Raw genomic sequence first — 20,269 nt, forward strand, 5'->3', positions numbered from 1 at the left:
GGGGAAAATGAAAGGACCAGGGTAGCAGCTGAATAGTGATGCTGGCATACAAGCCCTGTTCCATTTGTTTGGCATGTAGCACAGACACCCAGTTGCAGCCATTTCCATTGCAATGTCTTTTTCAATGTTATTATGGTAATGCAGAGCCGGTAGAGGATTGGCTGCTCTGCCTGGCAGTGAGGGGCATCTTCACTCAGTCCTCCTGCTCTTCTGCAGGGAGAGAGGAGAAAAACACTGCACTGAGATAACTCAGGTTTCTTCATCCTGATCTTACTCACACACAAACACACGTGCGCACACACACAAACATACACACACACATACACACGTGCGCACACACACACACACACACACACACACACACACACACACACACACACACACACACACACACACACACACACACACACACACACACACACACACACACACACACACACACACACACACACACACACACACACACACACACACACAGGCACACACAGATATACACAAATGCAGAGCTCTGTACCAGTATGTAAATTGTCTGACATTCTTCAAGTACAATGCAATATCAGAGGCTACTAATTAATTCACTGATTGCCGTTAATCACTTCCCTCCCTCCCTGTCCTTCAGGACAGACCACTGTCACAACACTGTTTCACTATAGCAGAATCCTTCCCTCCCTGTCCTTCAGGACAGACCACTGTCACAACACTGTTTCACTATAGCAGAATCCTTCCCTCCCTGTCCTTCAGGACAGACCACTGTCACAACACTGTTTCACTATAGCAGAATCCTTCCCTCCCTGTCCTTCAGGACAGACCACTGTCACAACACTGTTTCACTATAGCAGAATCCTTCCCTCCCTGTCCTTCAGGACAGACCACTGTCACAACACTGTTTCACTATAGCAGAATCCTTCCCTCCCTGTCCTTCAGGACAGACCACTGTCACAACACTGTTTCACTATAGCAGAATCCTTCCCTCCCTGTCCTTCAGGACAGACCACTGTCACAACACTGTTTCACTATAGCAGAATCCTTCCCTCCCTGTCCTTCAGGACAGACCACTGTCACAACACTGTTTCACTATAGCAGAATCCTTCCCTCCCTGTCCTTCAGGACAGACCACTGTCACAACACTGTTTCACTATAGCAGAATCCTTCCCTCCCTGTCCTTCAGGACAGACCACTGTCACAACACTGTTTCACTATAGCAGAATCCTTCCCTCCCTGTCCTTCAGGACAGACCACTGTCACAACACTGTTTCACTATAGCAGAATCCTTCCCTCCCTGTCCTTCAGGACAGACCACTGTCACAACACTGTTTCACTATAGCAGAATCCTTCCCTCCCTGTCCTTCAGGACAGACCACTGTCACAACACTGTTTCACTATAGCAGAATCCTTCCCTCCCTGTCCTTCAGGACAGACCACTGTCACAACACTGTTTCACTATAGCAGAATCCTTCCCTCCCTGTCCTTCAGGACAGACCACTGTCACAACACTGTTTCACTATAGCAGAATCCTTCCCTCCCTGTCCTTCAGGACAGACCACTGTCACAACACTGTTTCACTATAGCAGAATCCTTCCCTCCCTGTCCTTCAGGACAGACCACTGTCACAACACTGTTTCACTATAGCAGAATCCTTCCCTCCCTGTCCTTCAGGACAGACCACTGTCACAACACTGTTTCACTATAGCAGAATCCTTCCCTCCCTGTCCTTCAGGACAGACCACTGTCACAACACTGTTTCACTATAGCAGAATCCTTCCCTCCCTGTCCTTCAGGACAGACCACTGTCACAACACTGTTTCACTATAGCAGAATCCTTCATATTATCGGGACAGTTCTATTGAAACCTTTTATGTCGTTTAATTATAATTTTACTGCCCTGTAAGACAATAAAGCAATCTATAAAATGAAAGCCCTATCTTGAGTTTAGAAGCCTCTCTGTATCCAGCACAGGAGGTTGGTGGCACGTTAATTAGGGAGGATGGGCTCGTGGTAATGGCTGGAGTGGAATAAGTGGAAAGGTATCAAATACTTCGAACAAGTGGTTGATACCATTCCATTCGCTCCGTTCTCCTGTGGTATGTATCCAGGATGGGCTACACTTGTAGTTGAGATCAGTACATTTCATTCAAAGGAAAACATGTTTGCACTTTTCCTGACCCCAAACCAATATGGGTACACCTCACTGTCTATAATAAAAGTGCTGCTGGCAAGGACAAGTGCTCAATTTGCGGCAGGTAAATTTGGGCTGGAACATGTAACAGTGAATGCAGACAGTGAAAGGCAATCTGTCCCCAGACTGTTAGACTGACCCCGATGTGGACCATATGAGACTCTCCACTATTGATCTCACAAGAGAGAGGACATGAATATAGAGGTTGTGTGTTTCCACTTGAAGACTTGTTTGGATATTTTCTTGACATGATTTATTCTAACTGTGCTGGGTTCAGGGTTCCTACTGGGTTCAGACTGGGTTCAGTGTTCCTACTTTGTTCAGACTAGGTTCAGGGTTCCTACTGGGTTCAGACTGGGTTCAGGGTTCCTAATGGGTTCAGACTGAGTTCAGTGTTCCTACTTTGTTCAGACTAGGTTCAGGGTTCCTACTGGGTTCAGACTGGGTTCAGGGTTCCTAATGGGTTCAGACTGAGTTCAGACTGAGTTCAGACTGGGTTCAGGGTTCCTACTGGGTTCAGACTGGGTTCAGTGTTCCTACTTTGTTCAGACTAGGTTCAGGGTTCCTAATGGGTTCAGACTGAGTTCAGACTGGGTTCAGGGTTCCTACTGGGTTCAGACTGGGTTCAGGGTTCCTAATGGGTTCAGACTGAGTTCAGACTGGGTTCAGGGTTCCTACTGCTATGACCTCTGAATAGGAGTGTGGAGAACAGAGTGGACAAGAAGCTGAAGAGTGAGGAACGGGTGCACTGCAGTGATTGGATGCTACTTCAGTGTATAGACCACACTCTCTCTTTCATCCTGATAGAACTTCCAAAATACCCAGAGGTGTTTGGGAGAAGTCTCACTAATCATCTCCTACCAGATACTCTACCCCCCCCCCTATCTCTCCTGTGCAGCCCCCCTGTCCTCATCGCTGAGGGGTCCAATTACACCTGTTTCTCTCCCTCAGGTACTGTAGCACCTCAGCAATGCAAGCCCCTCTAATTGGTGTGTTCCTGGTCAATGGGGGCACATAAAGCTGTGGTGAGAGCTGTGGTGTGAGCTATGTTGAGAGCTGTGGTGTGAGCTGTAGTGATGATTGACAGCCCAGTGTTGAGAGTTTTACTCTGTTGAGTACAAGCCAAGCCAATCAACCAACCAGCAGAAACAGAGACCTAAAAACACAGCCTCCTGATTGCTCTGCTTTAAAACAACTATTATTGATTGCATGCAAATTGTCCCTTCCCCACTGCTCTGAATTGGTTACTGTTCTCCCTCTGGCGAGGCTACCTAAGCTTGGAAGACACACACACATACACACACATATCACACACCACCGCTACAAACTGCCATCCACCGCCACAGGCCTATTGATCAGATTTTAATGAAGCCTTAAGGGTTCCCTTCATATGAGCTGTCTAAACAATGACTCAGTTGACCGGGAGAGGCAGCATGATATGATACAGTACTATTAATACCTCTTACTCTCCCAGTGTGTCACATTTTTACATAATAGAGCTTCGATTCCGCTCCGCCGAGAATGTACTATTGCCTTTTCATGAATGAACTTGCAAAAGTGTTTTCTTGACAAATCACGGAAAACAATGACATTAACATTGCTCACATTATTCATTACCTCTTCTGTTGAGAAGAGACGTGTTGCTCTGTGTGATACACAGACAGAGTTCTGCCTTTAGCAGACTGGAGCCTTGTGAAGGCAAGAAGAAAGTGAGAGAGACAGCTGCTTCTAATTCCAGGTCTCATCATGTTCTGAATTGAGTCTTTCAGTGACTTCCCTTTCATCACTCTTGCATGGTGACAAGTAGGATCAGCTAGTCAAGTCTCTTTAACAGCAGTGATGGGGCTTTGTGACCAGGGCTGTTACTGAAGGGTCTGAAGAACCCTGCTCTGTCTCTCACTCACTTTTCAAAGACGTCTAGAGAGGGTCATTCTCTGTTCTGTTCTGTGAACATAATGACACCCAGGCACTTTGCCATCAATATGTATACCTACAAGCAATGTACCCTAAAAATGCATTCAGCACTGAGGAAATTTCAGATCTTCTGTGCAACTTCCAGCGCACGTTTACTGTGAACTCTGAGGCTGTACCCGCTTTAAGTTACAGTTTTAACAGTGTCCATGTAGGCTAATACATTATCACCGCATATTGGCTTTGCTTGAATTGCCATGCCAATTTATTGCATATTTCTGTGCGGCAGTCCCGGGGAGGAGGTCTCGGGGAGGAGGTCTCGGGGAGGAGGTCCCGGGGAGGAGGTCTCGGGGAGGAGGTCTCGGGGAGAAGGTCTCGGGGAGGAGGTCTCTGGGAGGAGGTCTCGGCGAGGCAGTTTCGGGGAGGAGGTCTCGGGGAGGAGGTCCGGGGAGGAGGTCTCGGGGAGGAGGTCCCGGGGAGGAGGTCTCGGGGAGGAGGTCCCGGGGAGGAGGTCCCGGGGAGGAGGTCCCGGGGAGGGGGTCCCGGGGAGGAGGTCTCGGGGTGGAGGTCTCGGGGAGGAGGTCCCGGGAAGGAGGTCTCGGGGAGGAGGTCTCGGGGAGGAGGACCCGGGGAGGAGGTCTCGGAGAGGCAGTTTCGGGGAGGCAGTCTCGGGGAGGAGGTCCCGGGGAGGAGGTCTCGGCGAGGCAATTTCGGGGAGGCAGTCTCGGGGAGGAGGTCTCGGGGAGGAGGTCCCGGGGAGGAGGTCTCGGGGAGGAGGTCTCGGGGAGGAGATCCCGGGGAGGAGGTCTCGGGGAGGAGGTCTCTGGGAGGAGGTCCCGGAGAGGAGGTCCCGGGGAGGCAGTCTCGGGGAGGCAGTCTCGGGGAGGCAGTCTCGGGGAGGCAGTCCCGGGGAGGCAGTCCCGGGAAGGCAGTCCCGGGGAGGCAGTCCCGGGAAGGCAGTCTCGGGCTACTGCACTTAGAGGAAACATTGCCTACAAACCTCTTTGAAAAGGCTCACTTCCCACACACTAGTTCCATCTACTGTACTACCATAGACTGCTATTGTTTTTACCACTATTATGTCAGGACTTCTTACTATACCACTATATGACAAAAGTTACAAAAAATGTGGTGGTGCAGTACATATCCTAACCATGTAAAGAGTAGGAGATGACTAGGTTTTGCTGTCTGTTCCCTGTTCTCTAGCCAACCTGAAGGAGTTGATCTCCCAGACCATGGTGAGCTGGGCTCAGGAGTGCCACGTCCAGGACCCCGAGCTGGTCAGAGTGATGTTCAGCCTGCTGAGGAGACAGTACGACAGCATTGGAGAGCTGCTCCGGGCCATGAGGAAGAGCTACACTATCAGTGCTGCCTCTATACAGGACACCATCAACCTGCTGGCCTCTCTGGGTCAGATCAGATCACTGCTGTCCGTACGCATGGGAAAGGAGGAGGAGAAACTCATGATCGACGGTCTGGGGTAGGTTACATGTCAGTGACACAGTCTACTGCACAAACATATATAGTCTGATAACCAGGGAGCTTTAAAGTACCAATGCTTTAGTTAATTTCAGATACAATTATGATCTCAATCACTGTTCCAAGTATTATTTGACCTGTTCTGAGTATTCTGTGTTTTTTATTTCCATCCAGTGACATCATGAACAACAAGATATTCTACCAGCACCCCAACCTGATGCGTGTTCTAGGCATGCATGAGACGGTGATGGAGGTGATGGTCAACGTGCTGGGAGGAGGCAAGTCCCAGGTACAGTTCAGTACTGCTACGGATGATAGAGGAGACTCTGGTGTATCACAGCATCCATGACAGTTGTTGATGAGAGATTCAACTAGCACTGTGTGGCTACTGGGTAGGCGTCAGATGCAGAATAACAACACTATGGCCAATTACGGGGAATGACTTTAATAAACAAACTTGAGAATAAATATTGGTTGTAATACAGTATTTGAAAAACAGGTTTTCCAGAGCTCCAATGTGTATGTGCTACAAACCAAGGCAAGGGAGGCTGTACTGCATGTAGAAGGGAGGCTGAGTGTGTGTTTGGGAAAGGAGGGGAGGGCAGTAATAAATAGACCACAGCAGGTGGTTATTCTCCCAGGCTGACGGCTCTCTACCATGACACTGGGGTATAGAGCCCGGCCTGGGGATGGAGGGAGGACAGAGGGGGGTCGGCATGGAATGGCATCGCAGGCCTTTTTAGACATTCGTTAGTGAAGGGGATTTATAGCAGCACGCCTTGAGGAAGCCAAATAGTCATTAGACCCAACACAAGCCCAGAATAAAGGCATACTGTAACTGTACCCTCTTGTCTGTCTGCATGCCTGTTTGTCTCTTTTTGATGATCACATGGGTTAAGCTTGTATTTATATTTTAGGTCTTCTAGTTTCAACAGTTTAACTACTAGTAGTTTCAAGTTTTATCTACTAATAATATGCATAGCTGTCAGAATGTCAGCTGAGTCTCAGTTTTATAGTGAGAATTGGACAGGTTGTGCCTCATTAACCCTAGTCTCTGTGTTTTCCTCTCAGGAGATAGCGTTCCCCAAGATGGTGGCCAGCTGCTGTCGCTTCCTGTGTTACTTCTGCAGGATCAGTCGTCAGAACCAAAAGGCCATGTTTGACCACCTCAGCTACCTTCTGGAGAACAGCAGCGTAGGCCTTGGTAGGTACACTGCTCCTGGTAGAGCTGGGCCTGGGGGTACACTGCTCCTGGTAGAGCTGGGCCTGGAGTACACTGCTCCTGGTAGAACTGGGCCTGGGGGTACACTGCTCCTGGTAGAGCTGGGCCTGGAGTACACTGCTCCTGGTAGAACTGGGCCTGGGGTACACTGCTCCTGGTAGAACTGGGCCTGGGGGTACACTGCTCCTGGTAGAACTGGGGCTGGAGTACACTGCTCCTGGTAGAGCTGGGCCTGGGGGTACACTGCTCCTGGTAGAACTGGGCCTGGGGGTACACTGCTCCTGGTAGAACTGGGCCTGGGGGTACACTGCTCCTGGTAGAACTGGGGCTGGAGTACACTGCTCCTGGTAGAGCTGGGCCTGGGGGTACACTGCTCCTGGTAGAACTGGGGCTGGAGTACACTGCTCCTGGTAGAGCTGGGCCGGGGGGTACACTGCTCCTGGTAGAGCTGGGCCTAGGGGTACACTGCTCCTGGTAGAGCTGGGCCTGGGGTACATTGCTCCTGGTAGAACTGGGCCTGGGGGTACACTGCTCCTGGTAGAACTGGGCCTGGGGGTACACTGCTCCTGGTAGAACTGGGCCTAGGGGTACACTGCTCCTGGTATAACTGGGCCGGGGGGTACACTGCTCCTGGTATAACTGGGCCTAGGGGTACACTGCTCCTGGTAGAACTGGGCCTGGGGGTACACTGCTCCTGGTAGAACTGGGCCTGGGGGTACACTGTTCCTGGTAGAACTGGGCCTGGGGGTACACTGCTCCTGGTAGAACTGGGCCTAGGGGTACACTGCTCCTGGTATAACTGGGCCGGGGGGTACACTGCTCCTGGTATAACTGGGCCTAGGGGTACACTGCTCCTGGTAGAACTGGGCCTGGGGGTACACTATTCCTGGTAGAACTGGGCCTAGGGGTACACTGCTCCTTGTATAACTGGGCCGGGGGGTACACTGCTCCTGGTAGAACTGGGCCTGGGGGTACACTGCCCCTGGTAGAACTGGGCCTAGGGGTACACTGCTCCTGGTATAACTGGGCCGGGGGTACACTGCTCCTGGCAGAGCTGGGCCTGGGGTACACTGCTCCTGGTAGAGCTGGACCTGGGATACACTGCTCCTGGTAGAGCTGGGCTTGGGGTACACTGCTCCTGGTAGAGCTGGGCCTGGGGGTACACTGCTCCTGGTAGAACTGGGATGGGGTACACTGCTCCTGGTAGAATTGGGGCTGGGGTACACTGCTCCTGGTAGAGCTGGGGGTGGGGTACACTGCTCCTGGTAGAGCTGGGGCTGGGGTACACTGCTCCTGGTAGAGCTGGGGCTGGGGTACACTGCTCCTGGTAGAGCTGGGGGTGGGGTACACTGCTCCTGGTAGAGCTGGGTTGGGCGGTACACTGCTCCTGGTAGAACTGGGCCTAGGGGTACACTGCTCCTGGTAGAGCTGGGCCTGGGGGTACACTGCTCCTGGTAAAGCTGGGCCGGGGGGTACACTGCTCCTGGTAGTGCTGGGCCTGGGGTACACTGCTCCTGGTAGAGCTGGGCCTGGGTTAACAGTGCTCCTGGTAGAACTGGGCCTAGGGGTACACTGCTCCTGGTAGAGCTGGGCCTGGGGGTACACTGCTCCTGGTAAAGCTGGGCCTGGAGGTACACTGCTCCTGGTAGAGCTGGGCCTGGGGTACACTGCTCCTGGTAGAGCTGGGCCTGGGGTACACTGCTCCTGGTAGAGCTGGGCCTGGGGTACACTGCTCCTGGTAGAGCTGGGCCTGGAGGTACACTGCTCCTGGTAGAGCTGGGCCTGAGGTACACTGCTCCTGGTAGAGCTGGGCCTGGGGTACACTGCTCCTGGTAGAGCTGGGCCTGGGGTACACTGCCCCTGGTAGAACTGGGCCTGGGGGTATACTGCCCCTGGTAGAACTGGGCCTGGGGGTATACTGCCCCTGGTAGAACTGGGCCTAGGGGTACACTGCTCCTGGTAGAGCTGGGCCTGGGGGTACACTGCTCCTGGTAGAGCTTGGCCTGGGGTACACTGCTCCTGGTAGAGCTGGGCCTGGGGTACACTGCTCCTGGTAGAGCTGGGCCGGGGGGTACACTGCTCCTGGTAGAGCTGGGCCGGGGGGTACACTGCTCCTGGTAGAGCTGTGCCGGGGGGTACACTGCTCCTGGTAGAACTGGGCTGGGGTACACTGCTCCTGGTAGAGCTGGGGGTGGGGTACACTGCTCCTGGTAGAGCTGGGGCTGGGGTACACTGCTCCTGGTAGAGCTGGGGGTGGGGTACACTGCTCCTGGTAGAGCTGGGGCTGGGGTACACTGCTCCTGGTAGAGCTGGGGCTGGGGTACACTGCTCCTGGTAGAGCTGGGGGTGGGGTACACTGCTCCTGGTAGAGCTGGGGCTGGGGTACACTGCTCCTGGTAGAGCTGGGGCTGGGGTACACTGCTCCTGGTAGAGCTGGGGGTGGGGTACACTGCTCCTGGTAGAGCTGGGGCTGGGGTACACTGTTCCTGGTAGAGCTGGGGGTGGGGTACACTGCTCCTGGTAGAGCTGGGGCTGGGGTACACTGCTCCTGGTAGAGCTGGGGGTGGGGTACACTGCTCCTGGTAGAGCTGGGGCTGGGGTAGTGTACCAGGAGCAGTGTACCCCCAGGCCCACACTGCTCCTGGTAGAACTGGGGCTGGGGTACACTGCTCTTGGTAGAGCTGGGGGTGGGGGATACACTTGCTGGGGGTTGATGGAAATCACATTCTCAGTACCCTACACCCCTGAGTTGATGGAGAGTCTCATACATAGGAAAAGCACATTCTATATCCAGCATCTGTTACTTCCTTTTGGAACAACTTGCTTATACTGTAGTTACACTGGGTGTGTCGGCATCTCTGACGCTGTTCTCATTGTTTTGGACAATAATCTCATTGGGCCTCCGTTAGGTCCTTGAGTTGTGAGTCTGCATACATTAGACACACACCTGAGATTAGGTGTGTGTGTGTGTGTGTGTGTGTGTGTGTGTGTGTGTGTGTGTGTGTGTGTGTGTGTGTGTGTGTGTGTGTGTGTGTGTGTGTGTGTGTGTGTGTGTGTGTGTGGTTGGTCAGTTGGTCGTGAATTCATCAGGGGAGAGGGTGAGTCATTATACATTCTGTCTGGAGAGGTTGTGCCACAGTCACTCGTTGAACACCGTGCTGTGGCAGGGAGAAAGAGGGAGCGGTTCTCTCCTGGGTTAACTCTCTCACACACACACACACACACACACACACACAGCGAATAGTCCAAAGGTGAGGGACAACGTAGTCACTTACAGTAGTCTTCTCGACCCATGTACATTATACAGTCTTGCACCTACAGTATATTGGACAAAGTATTTGAGTGTGATTTTAGCCTGAACCAATAATTTGCACATCTTTGAATTTTTCTGTTTATGAAAACAAAGATAGTGAAATATACTGCTGCTTTAATGAGCTTAAATAAACTCAGTGAAACAATAGAAGGTATAAGTAATTACTGCCAATATGAGCTGGAAATTTTGGTTTAGATCAGTATCACTCAGCTGTTGACAGATGAACAGTCTGACAGTCCAATCAGAGTCTGGTCCTGGTTCGTCATGAGAGTGTAATGCTGCCCCCTGCTGTTGGCTTTAGGTTACTCCCACAACTTCCCATCTCAATGAGAAGTACTTCTGACTTAGTGGAATGGAGAATCATTCTCTGAACACCTGAATTGTTGTAAATACTTGTGAGAAACGAATAACTTAAATTGGATCCTATGTATGTTTTCTCCCCGTAGCATCCCCAGCGATGAGAGGCTCCACTCCTCTAGACGTGGCTGCCTCCTCTGTGATGGACAACAACGGCCTGGCCTTGGCCCTGGAAGAGCCCGACCTGGACAAGGTAGGGGATACTGTCTCTATTGGATGTGTGTGTGTGTTGCTGTGTGTGCATTAGAATTGGGGTTTTGTGTCTATGTGTTTCAGAATATCCTTAGTCCATGTGGCTGTTGCTAAGCTTGTCTTTGTTTTGTCATGGTTGTGTCCTGCTTGTGTGTCGCAGGTGGTGACGTACCTAGCAGGCTGTGGGCTCCAGAGCTGTCCCATGCTGCTGGACAAAGGTTACCCTGACATCGGCTGGAACCCCATTGAGGGTGAACGCTACCTCTCCTTCCTGCGCTTCGCCGTATTTGTCAATGGTAGGTAGGGCACTGTACTGTAATGACTGTCAGCAGCTCCTGTACTGAACCTTGTACTGTACTGTGCCTTCCATACCAGGGGTAGGTTTAGAGAGGGCCTGTCTGTGTGGATCCTGCTGGGCAGGCTAGACTGCCTGAGGGGGTTAGCTGATAGGAGCCACAGCCTCAAGGTCAGTAGAGCTCAGTGGAGGAACAGGATCTCACTAAAGAGAGTGAATATTGGAAACTGCTCCTGGATGAAAGAGCAGGGCAGCCATTCATTTGCTTCCTGACTGTGATGGACCAAAAACAGTGGCGATACATTGTCAAGCACTCACTAGATGAGCTTTATGTCTGGTGCTGTTCACCTCCAAGGTGTTTGGGAGCCCAAGGGAGTATTTTGTTCATATCAGTTGTTGATGTGTGTTTTTATGTGCATCGTGTGTTGATATCTGTGTTGATGTCAATGTGCTAATGTGGTGTATTACTGAAATATATGTTTTGTTAACCTGGTGGGGTGTGTGTGTGTGTGTGTGTGTGTGTGTGTGTGTGTGTGTGTGTGTGTGTGTGTGTGTGTGTGTGTGTGTGTGTGTGTGTGTGTGTGTGTGTGTGTGTGTGTGTGTGTGTGTGTGTGTTTGTGTGTAACAAATGCATGTGTGTGTTCCAGGTGAGAGTGTGGAGGAGAACTCCAGTGTGGTGGTGAAGCTACTGATCAGGCGTCCAGAGTGTTTTGGCCCGGCTCTGAGAGGAGAGGGGGGTAACGGGCTGCTGGCAGCCATGAAGGAGGCCATCAAAATCTCAGATAACCCTGCTGTGGACTTGCCCTCCTCTGCCCAGGGGGTCAGCTCTGACGCGTAAGCTACATACTGTACCTGCCACAGCTATAAAGCAAGAGCTAACGGCATAGAACTAATAGTACATAGCAAAGTAAACACTGTAAGATCATGGTGAGTTAGTGAAGATGGCAAGGTAAGGCCCAGAAGACCTTCTCATTGGTTTTGTTATGGGCAGGTCTGCTGAGGACGATGAGGAGGAAGAGGTGGTGCATATGGGCAATGCAATCATGTCCTTCTACTCTGCCCTCATCGACCTACTGGGACGCTGTGCCCCAGAGATGCACGTGAGTTTAGCTGATGGTCCCACTCCTATCACAGATCACCTGTACTCTGATCTACTGTGAGAGGTTTATTTGCATACGAGACATCTCAGCATCTGTTCTCTCTGACTCATCTGGATAAGTAAAGATTGAATGAATGTCTGTTTTCCACCAGTGAGATTTCAATAGGACTAATGACCTTCTCTCCTTCCTCCTCCTCCTTCAGTTGATCAACAAGGGTAAAGGGGAGGCCCTGCGTATCCGTGCCATTCTGCGCTCCCTAGTGCCCACTGAAGACCTGGTGGGCATCATCAGCATACCCCTCAAAATGCCTGTCGTCCACAAAGGTAGAGGACTGCCCAGTTCCCACTTCAGCTCTTATAACGCACAACAGCACACGCAACAGCACACAATAGCAACACACAATACGCAATAAAATCCCAAATCACTCAGCCGTCGTGGTGATCTAATGGCATGCACACTTTACTCTTGAAGTCGAGAAACAACAAAAAGTGATCTAAATAATGAATTGGTTGAGGTAGAAATGATGAAGTATGAAACTCAATCGTTTAAATGGTGGTGCCGTGCTTTTGATCCCAGCTCACAATTCATGTGTTTTTAATCAACCAAGGCTTTCTACCTCCCACGGCTCTCCTCTCCTCGTCTCCCTCTCATTTCTGTTGCCGGGTGTTTTTCTCTATTGATTGCTCTGCACAAGCATAGCATCGCTCGGATCTTAAAACGCTGCTAGCTAGTGCTGCCACACAACGAGCGCTGTCGGCCGGCCAACAACTGAATAACTCGGCCGTGCCTCCCTCCCCAGAAACCCTCTCACAAGCTGCACTGCTGCTAATGAATACACATGAGTTATATGGACTCGCATGCCTTCCTTAATCAGATGAGGCTTGCTATAATGTATGGGTAGGTCTCCCTGTTTGAATACTGCAAGAAAAACATATTTACACAAGTCCTATTTACACAGAGACCCACCACCTCTTCTTATTTTGTTTTCCTCTGTGTATCTCATTATTTTTTCTTTCTTTGTCTATCGTCCCCTTTTATGTTATTCTCTCTCTCTCTCTCTCTCTCTCTCTCTCTCTCTCTCTCTCTCTCTCTCTCTCTCTCTCTCTCTCTCTCTCTCTCTCTCTGTGTCTGTCTGTCTGTCTGTCTGTCTGTCTGTCTGTCTGTCTGTCTGTCTGTCTGTCTGTTAGACGGCACTGTGACAGAGCCTGATATGGCAGCCAGTTTCTGCCCGGACCACAAGGCCCCCATGGTGCTGTTCCTGGACCGGGTCTATGGTATTGAGGACCAAAGCTTCCTACTTCAGCTGCTGGACGTGGGCTTCCTGCCCGACCTGCAAGCCTCTGCTTCTCTGGACACGGTGAGTGGTGAGCTCACCCTCAGCTGAGAAGTGGGAGATGTGGAAGACCACAAATTAGGCTAAGGCATCAAGTTGTTCGTTTTGCCATCTAGTTCATTGTTTACCAGACGTGGGTTGAGGTATTCAATGATGTGGGAGATGAGTGGAGTGGAGGCTGTGTATTGAAGGCTTGTGTGTGTGAGAGGGAGTTTAAAACATGTGTATTTAAAGCTGAGTGTCTAAGTGGAGTCGGTTTAGTGGAGTGTACTAGTGGAGGTTGACCCTGGTGATTCCATGAGCAGGCAGGCGGTGAGCCCCTTGATAAGGGCTGGAATATCCATGGCTCTGCTTGTTTTGGAGCTCTCTGAGGCAACCCTCCACCCCAGCCCCAGCCCGGTGTTAATGTGACAACGGCTAAGAATAGCTAGCCTCTGGGCCACCAGTTGCCCTGCTCCTGTACAGACACACAGATCTTTGATCCACACTGGAAAGCGATAAGGATCACGCGCCCACGTAATCCAGCAGCTATTAAATTAAAGTCTGGTTGATTCCGATGTAACACGATGCTAGGCTCACCGTTCCAGGCCTTTAATTAGAGAGTATTACTCTGTAGATTTGATTAGCCCTGGCCTGGGATGACCTAGTGCTTTGTCTCCCTGTTTTAGTTCTTCATCAGCTATTTCCTAAGGATAAATGTGCAGATTCAGCTCCTCACTAGGATTCTATTTAGAGTAGTTGAAAGTCTATCTTTGACACACCTAATGATAGTGATTGTGGAACAGTTGAAGTTGTGCCTGGGTTGTGAGAACTACTGTGTGACACTGTGTTGTGTTGACCTCTCCCCTTTGACCCCTCCCCTGTAGGAGGTACTCAGCACCACAGAGACAGCTCTGGCCATGAACAGGTACATCGGCTCTGCCATGCTGCCCCTGCTCACCCGCTGTGCCCCCCACTTCGCTGGCACAGAGCACTACGCCGTGCTCATCGACTCCACGCTGCACACCATCTACAGGCTGTCCAAGGGCCGCTCTCTCACCAAGGCCCAGAGAGACGCTATCGAGGAGTGTCTGCTGGCCGTCTGCAAGTAAGGAGTTCCACTATGTACATTAGCACCCCTTAAGGAAGCAATACGCTCACTGTGTGGCCATTGAAACACTTAAGCCAAACAGATACAGTATTATCCTGGGTCATGATGTGGTGTCTCTCTGATTTCCTGTTCCCTCCCTGGTCTGGTCCTCTGTCTGCAGGTACCTCCGTCCCTCCATGCTGCAGCATCTCCTGCGACGCCTCGTCTTTGATGTGCCCTTGCTGACAGAGTACTGCAAGATGCCTCTCAGGGTATGTCTCTTTCTCTTCCTCAGCCCTTTGCTCTCTCTCTCTCTCTCTCTCTCTCTCTCTCTCTCTCTCTCTCTCTCTCTTCTCTCTCTCTCTCTCTCTCTCTCCTCTCTCTCTCTCTCTCTCTCTCTCTCTCTCTCTCTCTCTCTCTCTCTTCTCTCTCTCTCTCTCTCTCTCTCCTCTCTCTCTCTCTCTCTCTCTCTCTCTCTCTCTCCTCTCTCTCTCTCTCTCTCTCTCTCCTCTCTCTCTCTCTCTCTCTCTCTCTCTCTCTCTCCTCTCTCTCTCTCTCTCTCTCTCTCTCTCTCTCTCTCTCTCTCTCTCTCTCTCTCCTCCTCTCTCTCTCCTCTCTCTCTCTCTCTCTCTCTCTCTCTGCCCTTCTGCTGCCCTCTCCCTGCTCTCAGCAGGCTGTGGATTCAGGGGTTTGCTCTGCAGCCTGACCTTTGACCCTTTGTGTCCTCCACAGCTCCTGACCAACCACTACGAGCAGAGCTGGAAGTACTACTGTCTGCCATCAGGCTGGGGCAGCTACGGCATGGCCTCAGACGAGGAGCTGCTCCTCACAAAGAAGATCTTCTGGGGCGTCTTGGATTCGCTCTCACAGAGGGTACGATGAGGTCTCCTTTAACACAGCACTTAAACCCAGGAGAATGGAAGGCCTCCAACAGGCTCCTAGTTGAGGCTAAAAAAAAATGCTGCACTGAGCTTTGATCAGGAAGTGCTGACCATGTGGATACATGTTCAGGCCAATAGGTCATAACCTTTAGTAATCTGGTACTAGACGCTCCTCTTTAAGTGTCCTATTGAATTATCTCTCTACGAATGCCTCATCGCCTTTCTGTGCTGTTGAATATGGCCATAGATTTATGGTTCATCTTGTATGCTCTTTTTGAAGTACGGTAAATGTCTGAAACCAGCACATGAAAGTGAAGATGGTGACAGAAAGACCAGGCTGAGAACATCAATATTTGAACAGTCATCATCGATCTCAACCTCTGCTCTCTGTAACTGGGACGACTCTGCATTAAGCATATCTCTTAACCTCTAGCCATTCCTGCAGTCTCTAGTCGATAGTTTAGCCTTACTCAGACCTCAGTGGAGTCCACTGATAGTCCACCAATCAGAGTGTGTTTCACATTGCAGAAGTACGATGCAGATCTCTTTAAGATGGCCATGCCCTGTCTGAGTGCCATATCTGGGGCCTTACCGCCTGACTACATAGACTCCACCATCAGCACCACCCTGGAGAAGCCTGTGTCTGTGGACGCTCAGGGCAACTTCGACCCTAAACCCATAAGCACAGCCAAGTGAGTGGCCATCAGAGATTATGGCATATAAGGCGTGACTGTCTGCTCAAATTAAGGGCATTTTAAATGAAGTGATCCCACTCTGACTTTATATGTAACAACTTGTTATAGGTGCCATGTAGAAATGATGCACATAATTGATTTGATGTAATGTGCAGTGCTTTTATATACTTATATGACTGTGTTTACGTATGCTTTATCCCAGCATGCATCATACCTGCAGTGAGTCATGGTTACTCTCTCTTTACAGCATATCTCTTCCAGAGAAACTGGAACACGTTGCCAACAAATATGCTGAGCATTCCCATGACAAATGGTCAGCAGAGAAGGTAGGCCAACGATGAGCTCCTCTGCCAAGGAAATGTGTATTAGATGATGCAAAATTACACCTGGAACCAATTCATTATAACAGGGCATAAAGATTAAGAATCTACTGCTTTTGCACTGTATTTTATAAAGCCATACCACTACCTTCTTGGATGAAACAATATGAGGCTGGTTTCAGGGTTGCTCTCTCTATCATATTTGTTTTTATTTAGGTTGAAAAACTAGCTGGTAATTTATCAGGTCTGTAGTAGGCTCATACTTGGCTGTTTTCTCCAGGTGATGTTGGGATGGAGGTATGGGGACTGTATAGATGAGAAGGCCAAGACTCACCCTCTACTCAGGACCTACAAAGGTCTGACAGAGAAGGTACAGTGTAGTACAACATTACACAATATGGAATTGGTACACTAAAAAACTAGCTCAATAGGTAGACCTCATGATTAAGTTGACAATGTGATGATTAGTTTTTAACTGATTGTATATCTTGCTCACTCTTGGTGTGTATCTGTGTCTGTGTGGTCCTCAGGAGAAGGATATCTACAGGTGGCCGGTGAGGGAGACTCTAAAGAGCATGCTGGCTATGGGCTGGAACATCGACAGGACCAAGGATGGAGAGACCATGTCCCTACGGGAGAGTGAGAAGATGCGCAAGATCTCCCAGTCCTCTTCTCATGTACTCAGTTTAATAACCTCCTCCTCCTACTTTACACTCTTAGAAAAAAGGTGCTATCTAGAACCTAAAAGGGTTCTTCGGCAGTCCCCATAGGAGATGCATTTGAAGAACCCTTTTTGGTTCCAGGTAGAACCCTTTGTGTTCTAGATAGAACCCTTTTGGGTTCCATGTAAAACCATTTCCACAAATGGTTCTACATGGAAACCAAAAGGGTTTTTACCAGGAACAAAAAACGGTTCTACCAGGAACTAAAAATAGTTATCCTATGAGGACAGCCAAAGAACCCTTTTGGAAGCCTTTTTTCTGAGAGTTTATACCAGGACTGCTGTTATCTGTTCAATGTTTGTTTTATTACTGAATGTTTTCTTGTTGGCATTTGGCAGGCTAACGGTTTCAACCCGACCCCAATAGACACCATCAATGTGGTTCTGTCTAGAGAGTTACAGGTGAGTGAACCACACAGCTGTTATTTTGTACCTGTAAATAACTGGTTTGTTTATGACTAGGCTGTTAATGTTATTTAATGAACAGATGTTCTCTTTGCTCTTTGGATCAAGGGCATGGTGGAGGTTGTGGCTGAGAATTATCACAACATCTGGGCTAAGAAGAAAAAGAATGACCTTGGAATTAGAGGTGATTCTATAATTATCTTCACTCCCTGTGAGATGGAGGAGCCAGATGAATGTAGTCAGAGTAAATGTGAGATTTATTGGTTCTGATTGTTACAGTGTTGTTGTTTGTGGTTCCAGGTGGGGCAACTCACCCTCTGCTAGTGCCCTATGACACCCTGACCGCCAAAGAGAAGGCCCGGGACAAAGAGAAGGCCCAGGACCTGTTCCGCTTCCTGCAGATCAACGGCTACGCCATCACCAGGTCAGTGTGTGAACTTCAGTCTTTGTAAAAACATTGATTTGTATTGTTGTGACAGAATGAGAATTCATCTGTCCCTTCTCCCTGTGTTGTAGAGGTCTGAAGGACATGGAGCAGGACTCTTCCTCCATGGAGAAGAGGTTTGCCTACAAGTTCCTCAAGAAGCTGCTGAAGTATGTGAACTCAGCCCAGGAGTTCATTGCCCACCTTGGTAAGAGCCTGGTGACATTCATATCGTTGATCTTTGAATGCTCCTCTACCTTTTCTGTTATGGACAATGCTGCCTTATTGACCTGCTCTTTATTGAACTTTGACCTTGTCGTTTCAGAGGCCATGGCTACCAGTGGGAAGACAGACAAGTCGCCTCATGAGCAAGAAATCAAGTTTTTCGCCAAAGTGAGAATTTTGTAAATCTGTGTGAAACAAATTAAAATTTTAAGTACAGTACATGAGATTACACAAAGATTGTCACACATCTCCTAAATGTTATGTATTCTTTAGGTCCTCCTCCCTCTGATAGACCAGTACTTCAAGAACCACTGTCTCTACTTCCTGTCTTCTCCCAGTAAGAACCTGAGCAGCAGCGGCTACGCCTCTAATAAGGAGAAGGAGATGGTCACCAGGTCGGTACAATATCATCTCACGACTCTGCAGTTCCACTTTCTCACTGTCTGTGAATGCTTCTGACTTACTCTTCTCCGTATACTCCTTTCATATTTTCATCTTTTCCTACTCTTAGCCTTTGACCTCCATGATTTCGTTCTTTCTTTCCTTTATCTCTCCTTCACTTTTCCAGCCTGTTCTGTAAACTGGCAGCTCTTGTCAGACACAGGATTTCCCTATTTGGTAAGAAGCTGATTCTCATCGCTCTTTGTTGCTGTGAATATTAGGATGACTATTAGTGTGTGATATGCTAATGACTGTACTGTGTTCTCCTGTAGGGAGTGACTCCACCACCATGGTGAGCGTTCTCCACATCCTGGCCCACACACTGGACACCAGGTGGGTAGAACTCAGTCCTGCAGTCCTATACCCCTAGAGTTTGAAATTAAATCAAAGGTTTGAAAGAGGTCCGTCACGTAACAATTTTACAGTACGTGCCATTGGAAAAGAGGGCTAATCTAATGTCTAACCTATATAACGTTGCATTACTTAGGCCCACACATATGTTGTTCTCCACCATGTTCATAATCACCAGTTGTTGTTATTCATGTCATTTTGGAATCATTGACATTAAGAGAAACAACTCCCGCTGGTATTTAGATAAGTACACTCATCATGCATACACAGCAGGTAGTGTAGCTAGCTCCGGGCTCCTAGTGTTCTTTAGAAACTATGTGTTGTTTGAGGCAGCAGTTCTCACAAATGAGGTTAAAATAGCAATGCATTAAACATGATGTTTATGCTGAGGATGTAGCCACTGTACTGTACTGTACTTGCCCATAGGCCTTGTCTTTCAACTCCCTCCCTTTGGGAGATTCATCACGGCTTCAAAAAGCTTTAAGAGTCACAAAATGCATTACTAAAAATGTACTAATCTAATCTGCTTAATGTATCAAATAGTTTTTGGGGTGTAATATTTCTGCACGTCCCTACACTGACAGTCTCACCTTGAATCTAAATATTTACATAATTTACTGTATAAATCATACACTGTAAATATTCACATGACAGGACTAGAATCCCTTGGGAGCTCTCTGTAGTACAGCTGGATCTCCTCTATGGAAATGATGCTGTCCTTTGGGAACTCTTCTATCATATGGCAATTATTATTCTAATCAAATACGATCATTTTATTATCCCACATGGGGACATTGTTTGGTTTTTTGTGTGCACAAACGGCAGCAATGACAGACTACATACTCCATCATTTAACCCCTTCATCCCTCTCCTCCGACAGGACGGTGATGAAGTCTGGCTCAGAGCTGGTGAAGGCGGGGTTAAGGACGTTCTTCGAGAACGCAGCGGAGGACCTGGAAAAGACCCTTGAGAACCTGAAGTTGGGGAAGTTCACCCACTCCCGCTCACAGATGAAGGGTGTGTCCCAGAACATCAACTACACCACGGTGGCACTACTGCCCATCCTCACTGCCCTGTTTGAACACATCACCCAGCACCACTTTGGAGTGGACCTGCTTTGTGAGTGACCACAATAGGACCTACACATCTAGGAGATATGAGGAGTGGCGAGAGTATGCTTTATAATCATGTCATATCACTGATGCTGTGCATATGAATGTAACCACCATACCTTTTCTGCTGTTTTTCAGTGGATGATGTCCAAGTGTCCTGCTATCGTATCCTGACCAGCCTCTATGCGCTCGGGACTGGGAAAAACATCTATGTGGAAAGGTAGTATTATTTAGATATTGCTAGGAG

General features: G+C 49.3%; 1 protein-coding gene across 3 annotated transcripts in view; it reads left to right on the plus strand.

The window, feature by feature from the left end:
- The window catches only part of LOC129811628 (ryanodine receptor 3-like), a 153,750-nt gene that overhangs the window by 102,669 nt on the left and 30,812 nt on the right, over positions 1-20,269 (plus strand). For all 3 annotated transcript variants that reach the window (XM_055863081.1, XM_055863082.1, XM_055863083.1), the window contains exons 39-64: positions 5,294-5,567; positions 5,741-5,855; positions 6,638-6,770; positions 10,548-10,651; positions 10,811-10,946; positions 11,593-11,779; positions 11,937-12,045; positions 12,248-12,368; positions 13,233-13,402; positions 14,245-14,465; positions 14,629-14,719; positions 15,180-15,320; positions 15,857-16,020; positions 16,271-16,349; positions 16,624-16,713; positions 16,874-17,020; positions 17,404-17,466; positions 17,578-17,653; positions 17,770-17,893; positions 17,986-18,101; positions 18,219-18,286; positions 18,392-18,513; positions 18,687-18,736; positions 18,832-18,892; positions 19,791-20,029; positions 20,161-20,242. In XM_055863081.1, coding sequence (XP_055719056.1) covers positions 5,294-5,567; positions 5,741-5,855; positions 6,638-6,770; positions 10,548-10,651; positions 10,811-10,946; positions 11,593-11,779; positions 11,937-12,045; positions 12,248-12,368; positions 13,233-13,402; positions 14,245-14,465; positions 14,629-14,719; positions 15,180-15,320; positions 15,857-16,020; positions 16,271-16,349; positions 16,624-16,713; positions 16,874-17,020; positions 17,404-17,466; positions 17,578-17,653; positions 17,770-17,893; positions 17,986-18,101; positions 18,219-18,286; positions 18,392-18,513; positions 18,687-18,736; positions 18,832-18,892; positions 19,791-20,029; positions 20,161-20,242 — 3,283 coding nt within the window. The remainder of the gene's footprint in view (positions 1-5,293; positions 5,568-5,740; positions 5,856-6,637; positions 6,771-10,547; positions 10,652-10,810; positions 10,947-11,592; positions 11,780-11,936; positions 12,046-12,247; positions 12,369-13,232; positions 13,403-14,244; positions 14,466-14,628; positions 14,720-15,179; positions 15,321-15,856; positions 16,021-16,270; positions 16,350-16,623; positions 16,714-16,873; positions 17,021-17,403; positions 17,467-17,577; positions 17,654-17,769; positions 17,894-17,985; positions 18,102-18,218; positions 18,287-18,391; positions 18,514-18,686; positions 18,737-18,831; positions 18,893-19,790; positions 20,030-20,160; positions 20,243-20,269) is intronic.

The sequence above is a fragment of the Salvelinus fontinalis genome, chromosome 15, assembly GCF_029448725.1.
Source record: "Salvelinus fontinalis isolate EN_2023a chromosome 15, ASM2944872v1, whole genome shotgun sequence".
Classification (NCBI taxonomy): Eukaryota; Metazoa; Chordata; class Actinopteri; order Salmoniformes; family Salmonidae; genus Salvelinus; species Salvelinus fontinalis.